Here is an 11,745-nt window from a genome sequence, read left to right on the forward strand (position 1 = left end):
GGTACACACAAGGTCGAGCTCCACCTGGCTGCTGTGAAAGGTTGTCACCAACAGGAATGGCAGGACTGCTTCCCACCTGCACGGAAAAGGGCTCACTGTCCCCAGGACCGTGTCTCCATCTCCAGGCAAGGGAAGCCGGAAGAACCCCTTGATGGGGCTTCCTTTGTCAGGAACAGTGGATGCCAGGGCTAACCCTAGCATTGCAGGGTGGGGGTGGGAGGGAGGGTCGTCCCCTGGCTTTCTGTGTCTAGGATGAGGTAGATATCTAGATGAGGGCTAGGGAACTGCTTCCTACCCTCTGCAGGCTACAGCTCCCTGCAGAGCTAATGGATGAGCATCCCACAAATCTTGTGACATTGCTGGATTGCAGGGAGCTAGTGTGCTGCACTTAGTTCCTCCTGCTCTTGCTACTGTGCTCTGTGTGTAGGGGGACAGGGATCAGCACATGGCCCAGGCAGAGCTGAGTTGGAGCATCAGTGTAACCCACTGGCTTCGCACTGTGGCCAAGACATCTCCATGGGTACACTTCAGAGGCCTGTCAACTCCTGGTGCTTGCAAGGCAGGATGCTGGAGTGGAGCTGATGCAGGAGCCCTTCCTGCCTGCCTGTCTGCCTCCTCTCACACTGATGATGGGTAACAAGATCATGCTCAGAGGAAGCAGGACCCAGCCTCACCACCTGGGACAAACCAAACAACAAAGCAAAGGACCTCTGGCCACCTAGAGAAATAGCCCAGGAGAGGCAGCCTCCATGGAATTGTGGGCAAGGGCAGAGGCACAGGGCACTGAAATGCACTTGTCCATGCTCCCCAAGTGGCTGCAGAAATTGAGGTTCTGAAGGGCAAAGGGAATTCAAGGAGCCAGTCCCCTCCACCCTCAATTTCCTTGTCCATAGAAGGAATGACTTTTGGGTGGTGTGGAGGGGGTCCGTCCAGGATCCTAATGCAGCCTGGGGTTTGGGGACAGTGTGAAGGCCTGTGGTGGGGCGTCACAGACAGCTTTCCCCAGAGTTAATGCACCTCCTAGGTGCATATTAGCTTCAGAGGTTTTACAGCCCAACTGTGAAAACTATTGCCCACTGTATAATTCTTTCTTCTTTCCAAACAAGTTTCAAGGCAGTTCCTTACCAGTCACTGTCATTTCCGAACTTGGTAGCTGTGTCCTTGGTTCTCACTGTCTGGTTTTGGGAAGCCTGGGGCTCACTAGGCAGCTGTCACTTTTCTGTGGAGCCATTGTCTACCACAACCGTGCTCAGGCCTGTGGGCCCAGGCGGTCACTGGTATGCATGCTTTGTCACTCCACAAGAGTGCAGAGGGAAGTGGACACACTCAGTAAGGTGCTGCAAAGTCCCCAGGCTTCATTAGCAGAAAGATTCCTGGGAGCCGGAGGGATAGCACAGCGGTAAGGCGTTAGTTAGCCTTGCACGCGTCTGACCCAGGACGGACCTCGGTTTGATCCCTTGCGACCCATATGGTCCCCCAAGCCAGGAGCGATTTCTGAGAGCATAGCCAGGAGTAACCTCTGACCGTCACCGGGTGTGGGGAGGGAGGGAGGGAGAGAGAGAGAGAGAGAGAGAGAGAGAGAGAGAGAGAGAGAGAGAGAGAGAGAGAGAGAGAGCGAGCGCATAGCGAGGAGTAACCTCTGACCATCACCGGGTGTGGGGAGGGAGGGAGGGGGAGAGAGAGAGAGAGAGAGAGAGAGAGAGAGAGAGAGAGAAAGAGAGAGAGAGAGAGAGAGGAGAAGAGAGAGCTAGAGAGCTGCAGCCTTTATACCCCCCACTCCAGGAGCTGAAACTAGACACACAGCATCCACCTAGTGGAGCCCCTGGGAGGGGGACTGGACTCTGGTCCCTTCCCATCTTTTGGGGGGATGTCTTGGATAAGCTGGGGCTAGTGAGGGCTGTGTTAGTGACAGGTCTGGGTAGCCAGACCAATCACCATTCCCCGCCTCGAACGTGCCCTTGAACGACCTTCAGTGTAGCTGAACCTCTGGCTTCTAGGTCGGACTTGCTCTGAGCTTGGAGGTCTGGGGTGCAAAACTTGCTACTTTTGCGACCTGAACAGTCTAGTGCTGAGGGTTTCATTTCAGACTTCCCATTCTCCCCCCCCCCCACCCCCGTTGCATTAAATAATTAGCGATGGATCTGGATGGAGAAGGATGGATATCCATCGCTAATTATTTAACGCTAATTATTTAATGCAACACCGCCCCCAAGTCAGGGGTGATCTCTGAGTGCAGCCGGGTGTGGCCCAAAACACGCTTTAATATGTTAATACGTTTTAAAGGCAGGAAGGAGTCACCCCATCTTTAGGTGGAAAAGAAATAGCCACCTCTTGGGGATCCACGTTCTCTCTGCGGGATGTCAAGCTCTGTTGCGGGGAGGAGAAAGTCTGGACGGGATGCCGGGGACTGGCAGGGGTGGGGACGAATGTGGGCGCCGTGCGGAGGGGGTCGGAGGCACTGGCAAAGCCCCGCTGCTGCCACAGAAGCGAGGCATAGACATATGCCGTGGGCATAGACGCGGCCGGCTGGGATGTGGGACCTTCATTTACTGCTGCTTAGGGGCAGCAACGGAGTCAGCGCCCGATTCCGGTTCTTATTTCACTTACAATCTTCATTTACCAGGAGCGGTCCCCATTTACAGAACTCACCTTGCTCACCCCTTGGACCCTCCAGCTTTGCGGCCTCAAAGCACTTCCCCGGACACAGCCATGGTGCCCGCTCTTTGGTCTAGATCCTTTATCCGCACCCCCATAAACTTTTTGGGCAAAGGTGATCGTTAAAAAGAAAAAGAAGCTACAACAGGGGCCCGGGGGGGGGGGGGAAAGCAACAGGGGCCGACCCAAGACAGACCCTGGTTCGATTCCCGGCATCCCATACGGTCCCCCAGCCTGCCAGGAGCGATTTCTGAGCGCAGAGTCAGGAGGAACCCCTGAGCGCCGTCGGATATGGCCCGACCCCACCCCGCCCCAATAAGCTACAAGCTAATGCCACCACCTTGGGCCTTGGTGTGGGCCTTGATCAAAGGGCTGGAGCACCGCTTCGCGTGTGGTTCTGAGGCTCTACATCCCCTTCTTCTCTCCTAGAGCAGGCGCATTCCCCCCCACACCAGGGATGTTGGGCAGCTGGGTCCGAATTGGGGTTGGCGCCTCAGAGCAGGGTCTCCACCGCCTGCTTCCCTTTCAGCTTCCCCAAGTGCGCTGGGACTTATAGCGGGTGTGGGGGAGAGTTCCCAACTGTGCGGGCCGAGTTTGGGGGTCGGGGCACGGAGCCAGGCTGGCGGGCGGCTCATCTCGCGGCTGTCACCCGAACTCGGGCTTCGTTTGATGTGCTGCTAGGGTGAGAGAACGGGGTAAACCTCGCACCTCCGCGCCCGTAAACTCTTGGTCATTAACTCCCTCACTCCAGGTCGGCCTCCTTGCGTTTGCAGCCAGGATCAAGGGTTCTGGTGCCCGCCCTAGCGCGCGGGGCCTCGCCACACCAGGAGCTACCGGCGCGCCGGGCACTGCACCCCTCTCCGGGCTGTGCGCGCGGCTCGGTTCTAAGGTGGGCGCGAGGCAGCTCCTAGGGCTAGCGACCCGCAGCCCCGGGCGCCGAGCCCGAGCCCGCCCTGGCCTCCTCTGCCCGGGTCGGCGCACTTTCGGCGGGCTCCGGCGAGGACCTTATCGGCGCCCCCCGAGGCCTCCACTCACCTCCGCTCACTCCTCTGACTCCGTGGCCGCTGGGCCCCGCTGTTCTGAGCGCAGCCACCGTCACTCTCGGCACCATCGTTTCAGGACTTGAGCGCGCGAGAGCAGAGACCTCCTCCGCCCTGCGCCTAGCCACCCCCCTGGTCCTGGGGGCGGAGGTGGTGTTCCTGAAATTGCCTTGTCCCTCTATATTCTCCGGACTCCAAGCACTTTCCTGGGCTGGGGAGAAAAATCCTTCCTGTGGCCTCTGCCTCAGACTGGGTCGGCTGTTTGGTTTGGATGAAAGAAGCAGGAACAGCCTCACCTAGCACAAACCGTGGAGCCTGGCTGGGGACTCCAGCCAAGACGAAACACAGGCACCGCCGACGGTTCCAGAAAACATTTTATTAGTCAAGAGCCTAGATACTGCGTTGGCGAGGGGAGGGGCAGTGAGTGGTCACACGGGTTGAGGTAGAAAGGGGGGCACAGGGCTGAACAATACCTGAACTCAGCAGGTACGATAGGTAGTTTGATACTTAAAAACCCTCCCACAGGAAGTTTTTATTTGCAAAGGAAGGAAGGGAAAAAAGGAAGGGAGAGGAGAAAACGGGAAAAAAGAAAAGAAAGGAAGGAAGAAGAAAGAAAGATGGAAGGAGGGAAGGAAGGGAAGGAGCAAATTAGGCACTTGCTTTGTTCAAGGCCGACACAGGCTCGATCCCTGACACCACACAGGTCCAAGTCCCGCCAGGAGTGACCCCTGAGCTCAGAGCCAGGAGTAAGTACCTGCACACTGGCAGGTGTGCCCAAAAATTTAGAAAAGAGAAAAACGGAAACAAAGGCAGGAAAGAATAAAAAAGAAAGGAAGGAAGGAAGGAAGAACAAGGAAAGGAGGATGGAGGGGAAGAAGAAAGAAGAAGGGTGTCCCTTGGAACTACTGGGAAGTGCAGCGAGAAATAGTAACATAAAATAACTCCGCAACTGTTGAGGGCAAACCCACTCTCCTCCTCCCTGGGCTCGTCCTTGAGCTCTCGAGCAAGCGCCAGCAGAGCAGAGCAGAGCAGACTTTCCCTCTTAAAGCGTTTCCGCCGGGAAAGTCGCAGCGGAGGCTGCTGGTGCTGCCAGCGGGCTCCGGCTTCTGAATTCGCCCGAGGAGGGTGGTGAGGATGCGCTGGCCCGATCACGCCGGTCCCAAGTGCCCCCTCCCGTCGGCAAGTGTCGGGAGCTGCACTCTTGGCCAAGGGAGTATCTCTAGATATTTCTTTCTCTCATCCCATGAAAACTATTTGCATGACATTGCACATGCGATCCAAGTGTGTAGAGGGTCAGGCATTCGCCGCCTTCCCGCCTTCCTGTCCAGCAGAGCGCAGGTGGCTTACTGGTTTAACTCCAGTGCCCACACCTGCTGAGGCCAGCCTGTGCGCCCCTTGAGCCTCTTCTCACCAGGGCCCAGCGTGGCCGGGAAGGCTTCTTGGTGCTGTGGCTGCTGCTGCTGTTGCTGTTGCTGCCAGAAAACAAAAACAGAGGTTTCCAGTTCTCCTAGAGCAGAGCGGAGTGTATGTGGGGAGTGGAGAGTGGAAGGGGAATACGGGAAGTTGTGAATTGGAGCCTTTAACTAAGCAACGGCAAAATCCCAAACCCGAAAACTAAAAAAGAAGGGCTGGAGAGATAGTGCTGGAGTTAAGATATTTGAGGCAGCCAACCCAGCTTGCAGACCCTGGTTCAATCCTTGACTCTGCATGGGGGCCTCTGACACAGCCAGGAGTAATCCCCGAGCAACAACAAACCCTCAAATAATAAATGAAGTAAATCAATAGTTTCTGTGGCCACTGAACCAGTGAGGTCCCAGACTAGTCTTAACACCTCTTTAGGTGTGATGATTTGGAGATTTGGAGAATTTTCTCTATGGTGAATTGAAATTTGCGTCCTGCGGGGGCAGCCAGGGGAACGGGTGGTTTTTATGCCAACCAGCTCCCCGCTGCATGCTCTCTTCCTGCTGCAGCCTTCCTCCTGGACTAGTCTCAGCTACCAGTTGGGTCCTTGTGGCTGGCTATGCAGGAAAGTAAGGTGAATTCTGTTTCCATTTCCTTTTAAGAGGGACTGGGGTGTTCAGAGGGTTACAACTGCCCTGTGACTTCTTCCCTCAGGGCCCATGGGTCCTCCAGCCCAGAAGGAGGATTGTTTAGTCTTATTTCTTTAGGGGCCATATCCAGCAGTGCTTAGGGCTTACTCCTGGTTTGGGATCACTTCTGGCTGTAAGGGGTGAGGTTGGGGCCCCTGTGGACCTGGCCAAACCTGACGGTGTGTAAGGCTGGCACTCCCAAGCTCTCAGGGGGAAGTTGGAGTCTTGGGGGGCAGGTTTAGCCCGGCAATCCAAGGAAGCCACAAGCAGTCTCTAGCAGCCAAGTCAGCCACCTAGAGAGTGACTGGGGAGGAGCCCTGAGTGCCTGGCATGGCACTTTGGCTGGAGAGGACAGAGAGAAGCCAGCTGGGCAGCAAAAGAGACTCCCGGCTCCCAGCTCCTAGTTCTAGGGTCCACAATCCAGACTCTCAGCTGGCTCTTTGCTCCCTGTTCTAGGCTCTCTACTCCCAAATCTGACTGTCTGAGGCTCTGGTTCCATGCATAGCTGGCTCACAAAACCCTCGAGGTCGCTGGGGGAGACTGGGGGGAGCTCATCTGCATACAGTGGACGCTCATTTGCATACATCACACTTGCACACCAGCAGAAGAGCCAGCAGCAGCCACCCAGCAAGTGGGATCGTCATCCTTTCTTCACCTGCTTTTCTGGAGCAGAGAGTGGGAACATGAAGCTATATTGTGCCCCAGCTGGCCTTTATGTTTGCTTGTTTGTTTTTGTTGTGGGGTCACACTGGCAATACTTGAGGGTTACTCCTGGTTCGGTGCCCAGGAATCGGTCTTGGTGGTGCGCTGGGGACCCTATGAGATGCCAGGGATCAAATCCGAGTCAGCCCTGTGCGAAGCAAGCACCAACCCCAACTGTGCTATTGCTCCATCATTCAGCTGCTTTTTTCTTCCCTTCCCTTCCCTTCCCTTTTCTTTCCTACCGTTCCCTTTCCTTCCCTCCCCTGTTCTTCCTTCCTTCTCCTTCTGGGACCTGGCAGTCCTGGCAGTGCTGGGATCCAACTAGGTGGCAGATCCTATGTGATACTGAGATCAAGCCTAGGCTGGTGACAGAGCCAGGCGAATTCAACCCCTCGCCCCTCGCCAATCTCTCTGGCTCTCTGACTCCTGATTTTTCCTGATCGTGTCTGCGAAGATGATTTATGCTCAGTCCCTACAACGAGGATTCCTCTTTACCAATGAAGGAAAAGCGGAACCCACCTCCCGATGGCTCCAGCTCCGCTTCCCCTGCCCCACCACCAACCTCACCCCCTGGCGCGCACGACCCGGCGCCCTCCTTCCCGCTCACCAGCTCCCGTTTTCGCTTGCTCTCGCGGCCACCGTCCGCCTTCTTGAGCTCGGCCTTGAAGGCCTCGGGGTCGCCGGCCTGCGCGTCCTTGGCGAGCACGTCCATCAGGTAGGCGATGTAGCTGGTGGCCAGGCGCAGCGTCTTGATCTTGGAGAGCTTGGTGTCGGCGGGCACGTTGGGGATGCACTCGCGCAGCTCGGCGAAGGCGCTGTTGATGCTCTCCGTGCGCCGCCGCTCCTTCTTGGGCCCCGCGCCTTTCCGGCGGCCCAGGCGGCCCCCCAGCGCCTCCAGCCGCCCGGGGCTCGCGGCGGCCCTGGCGTCCGGGCCGAAAGCGGCGGCGGCGGCGGGCGGCGGGGCGCCGGCGGGGAAGTCGGGGGCCGCGTCGGCCGGGCTCAGCAGCCAGCCCTGGAAGTAGGGCCGCTCCTGGTGACAGCGCGAGGCGGCGCCGAAGAAGAAGGGGTCGTGCAGCATGGGGTGCGCGGGGTGCGGGTGGTGGTGGTGGTGGTGGTGCGCGTAGCTGCCCACGAGGTTCATGTTGGAGCGGCCCCGGGCCTGCGCCGCCAGCCTGATCAGCGCCGCCCCATGCGCCCCAGCCTGCCGGAGCCCGCCGCTTCCAGGAGTCCGGCCCGGTCTCGAGGCGCGCTCGGGGGGACCCCAGCGAGAGGCGAGAGCAGCTGCACCCGGGGCGCCTCCCGCGGGGGTCTGGCTTATATAAGGCCGCGGCTTTGATGCCACTGGCAGGGGGCGGGGAGGAGGGACTGGGGGCCGGTCGGCTGTCCGCTCAGCCGGCCGCCTGCGCCCGAGGGGGGACAGGGAGGCGCCTGCCTCGGCCCCTCCCCCGCCTTCTCAGCTGGGGGGCGGGCACCCCCACTGCGGGCCCTCCTCAAAGAGGAGTGGAACTGAAGTCGGCTGCCTGCAGCTGCCAACCCCACCCGCGCTTTGGAAGACAGGGAAACTGAGGCCTGGGGAAGGAAAGTTCCTGTCTCTAGACTCCAGAACGCAAAGCCCAGCCCCTGATAGCCTCGATTCTGTGTAGCCAAGCGCCCACCATTGGGTCTCCATCCTGAGGTTCTGACGCCGCAGAGGCCCATCTTTACCCCGTGGACTCCCAGCCAAATGGCCTCTTGGCTGGGACAGCACGCCCAGAGTCTTGGGGAGGAGGAGAAGGGTTTTAGACTCCTTGGCCTCAGACACACCTTGTCACCCCCGCGGGAAGGCACTTTGGGCCTTCTCTGCCTCGTCCCTCACCTGGTGCAGCTGCCTCCCTGGAGTGTGTGTGGTGGTGGTGGGGGGGCGCGGAGACCTGTGTTTGGGGAGTGGCGCCTAGAGTCACTGCCCAGCCCTCTTGCATCTGTCCTCACACCTGGGCGCTGTGCCCACCCACCTCCGTCCGGCCAAAGGATGGGTGCCTTTCCTTAGAAGGGAGTGGGGAGAGGCGCTGCTGCCCCCTCCATTCCTGCAAAAACCCATCTGACCACCGCGCCGCCCCGTTTACCTGGGGTCCTGTGCCTGGCAGACAAGGGAATGCTAGAAGGGAACAGCACTGGGGACATCAGAAATGCTGGGGAGATGTGGGGAATCAGTAGGGTGTGGGGGCAGGGAGCCCCGTTTCCTGCCTGGGGCGGCAGGGGCGCCTCTCACCCTCGCCTGGCGCCTGGCGCCTGCAGCACTGGAGCTGGGCCTAGCCGGAGCCAGGCTCCCCGGGAAGAGCTCAGAGGCTGGAGGGGCTCGCGCCTGACGCCAGGAGACTGTTCAGTGGCCAATGGCCTGGTCGCAGGCTCACTTGGAGTGGAGAAACTGCAGGCGCCCACGTCGCAGTCTTTGACCTGCCCTGGGCCAGGACTATGGTGGGGCTGCTCGGGCCAGTGTCTTAGCAGCAGTGCGTGCAGAGGCTCATCACTCAGGTGCACGCACAGGCAGACCATGCACCAGTTCTCTGGGCTCCCCAATAAAGGCTGGTGGCATCAAGGTCACAGGAGACATGCAGAAAGGCTAAGTGGGGTGTGGAGCTGACACACATGACGGACACTGACATGCACACCCATCACAGCCCAATCCTAGAGAGCTCCTGGAACGCCGTGATTCTCCGTGGACTAAGCCATCCCCTGTGCCCAGCTGGTTGACCCAGATGGGAATCACATTTCAATGCTGGCCACAGTCTGAGATCCCTTGAGAACCACCCCCCCGGTGCTAGACAGCCCCCCAGGTCTGGTAAAAGAGTGGGCTTTTCTCAGCTACCTGATCCTCTACCCCATTACCCTCTGGCCCTTGAGCCAGGCCAGGCCTGGCAGGGGAGAAACAGAGAAGCACCAGCTTCTCACCCAATTGTTTGGGAGACCCCACACACTTTTTTTGGGTGCATACTCTATGCCTCGTCCTGGCTCTACATGGGGTTCTTTCCCTGCAGTGCTGCCCCCCCTGCCAGTACCACCCAGTGTGACTTCAGCCTGGTTCATACATGTGGGGGAGACAGACAGTGGGGGCCCTGGTGAGGGTTCAAACTCTCTCCCCCACCATGCTGTAAGGTCTGGGACAGGGTGAGTGGCAGAGCCTGAGTTTCAGCATTCCCCCAGCCCTCATGGGTTTCACTTTCCCTCCCCTCTCCCCATTTTCAGAATGGAGTCAGGAACATAGAGAGTCTGCTTGGGTCTGCTACTCCATAGGTTGGTAGACTGGGCACCAGACTGGGAAAGGTTCCATCTCCTACAGGTCCAGGCACCTTTCAAGGCACCTCCATTACTCCTTCAGGGGGGCTGGCTGGCACTTGCAGCATTGCAAGATGCTTCTCAGCTCTCCCTCCACTACTGGGATGGGAGCAGCCAGGCTTTGGGATTGGAGAGGACACAACTGGGCTTAAGGGGTGTTGTGGAGACCCTCCCCTGTAACACCCCCCCCCATGTGTTCCCAGAACTGTCTCCCCCATAGGGGCCCCAGAGGAGGGGGTTGGTTCACAGCATCCTTCTCTTCCCCCACTTTCCTATCTGAGAGGGATCCCTGCAGGACTCTGTCTGGTGACACCTCCTTGTCTCCCACCCCCTCCTGCTTGCTCCTTCACTGTTGGGCTCACACTCACCCTATGGAGCTTTCCATTCCGGGCTGTAGGTTCAGGAGACTCGGTCCAGAAGACTCAGACCACATTGAGCCTGGCCCTGGGACTGTGGAGCCAATGGGGAGCCCTGGTACCCGCAGGCCTGGACTGGGGCAAGGCTCCGCTCTGAGACCAAACCTGCTCCTGCGGCGACGGCGTCATCCTGTGACCTTGACGCCACCAACAGTCCTGCCCCAACCCCTCACCAGACCCCTTATCTAAATAGGGCCCTAAATCAGGCAACTGTCAGGGTGTGCGTAATTACAGGAACTCCATAAAAAGTGGCCCGGCCGCCTGTTTATATTAGCACCGTGTAAAATATTCTGGGTGTCTTGGGGGAGTGCGTTGCACAGTAATGTGCCATAAATCAGACGTGGGGTAGGGGTGAGCTTGGGAGGACAAATCCCTTAAACTTTTCTTGGAGCATCTAAAAAAACAACGCCCCTAAAAACCCCAATCTGGCTCAACCTGCTGGGGCTGCGGCAGGAGGGACTGAATGAGAGTTGGGGGTGATGTCGGGTAGGGCTGAGACTGGATGAGGCCCTTCGGTGACTTCCCAAGGAAATGGCAAACCCTAAACCTGGAAAGGTGCACGGTCTTTTGTTTAGAATCCCCAGGGGTCTCTCTTCCTCTCCCCACACTCACCCTCTTTCGGAGAGGGCTAGATCTGGCAAAGCGACTCCAAACATTGCTCTAACTTTCTGAGCACCTTCTAGCTCCGGGAATTTTGGAGCCTCCACAACTGTGCAGAGAATTTTCCGAGTTATGGGGGCTTGTTGCCATATTTCTCTCTTTCACGTTCCTTTCTAAGAAAAACAAATCAGGCAAGGTGGACCTAGGTTAGCTCCCTGGCACCCCATTTGGTTCCTGAACCCTCCAGGAATGATCCCTGAGCACAGAGTCAGAGTAAGCCCTGAGCAATACCAGATGTGACCCAAAATCCAAACCAAACCAAAAGCACATACACATACAAAAAACTCAAAAACAACAAAAAAAAAAAAAAGAAGAAAGGAAGGAAGGAAGGAAGGAAGGAGGAAGAAAGAAGAAAGGAAGAAAGGAAGAAAGGAAGAAAAAGAGAAAGAAGAGAGAGAAGAAAGAAGAAGGAAGAGAAAGAAGAAAGAAAGGAAGAAAGAAAGAAAGAAAGAAAGAAAAGAAAAAGAAAGAAAGAAAGAAAGAAGAAAAAGAAAAGAAAGAAGAAAGAAAGAAAGAAAAAAGAAAAAGAAAGAAAAGAAAGAAAGAAGAAAGAAAGAAAAGAAAAGAAAAGAAAAAGAAAAACCTGGCTGGAGTAATAGAGTAACAGGCTTTTGCCTTGCACTCAGCAGAGCAGGTCTGATCCCCGCATCTCATATGGTCTCCTGAGTACCACCAGGAGTAACCCCTGCACACTCCCCCAAAAATAACCGAGAGAGAGACAGACAGACACAGAGCGACACAGAGAGAGAGAAAGAGATAGAGGACACAGCGAGAGCGAGAGAGCACGCCAGAGCATGTATGCAAGGAGTTGTCAGGGCCTCCAACGATATAAAATCTATTTAAGGCAAGCCTTGCTGCCCTGTGTCTAAG

General features: G+C 57.1%; 1 protein-coding gene across 1 annotated transcript; it reads right to left on the reverse strand.

Annotated features, from left to right (window-relative positions):
• Positions 1-5,038: 5,038 nt before the first annotated feature.
• HAND1 (heart and neural crest derivatives expressed 1) lies at positions 5,039-7,628 on the reverse strand. The gene is made up of 2 exons (XM_049776097.1): positions 7,095-7,628; positions 5,039-5,146 (listed from the first exon to the last, which is right to left on the reverse strand). Exons 1-2 carry the CDS (start codon positions 7,626-7,628, stop codon positions 5,039-5,041), a joined length of 642 nt encoding a protein of 213 aa, XP_049632054.1.
• Between the last annotated feature and the right edge of the window lie 4,117 nt (positions 7,629-11,745).

This window comes from Suncus etruscus, chromosome 6 (genome assembly GCF_024139225.1).
Source record: "Suncus etruscus isolate mSunEtr1 chromosome 6, mSunEtr1.pri.cur, whole genome shotgun sequence".
Lineage (NCBI taxonomy): Eukaryota > Metazoa > Chordata > Mammalia > Eulipotyphla > Soricidae > Suncus > Suncus etruscus.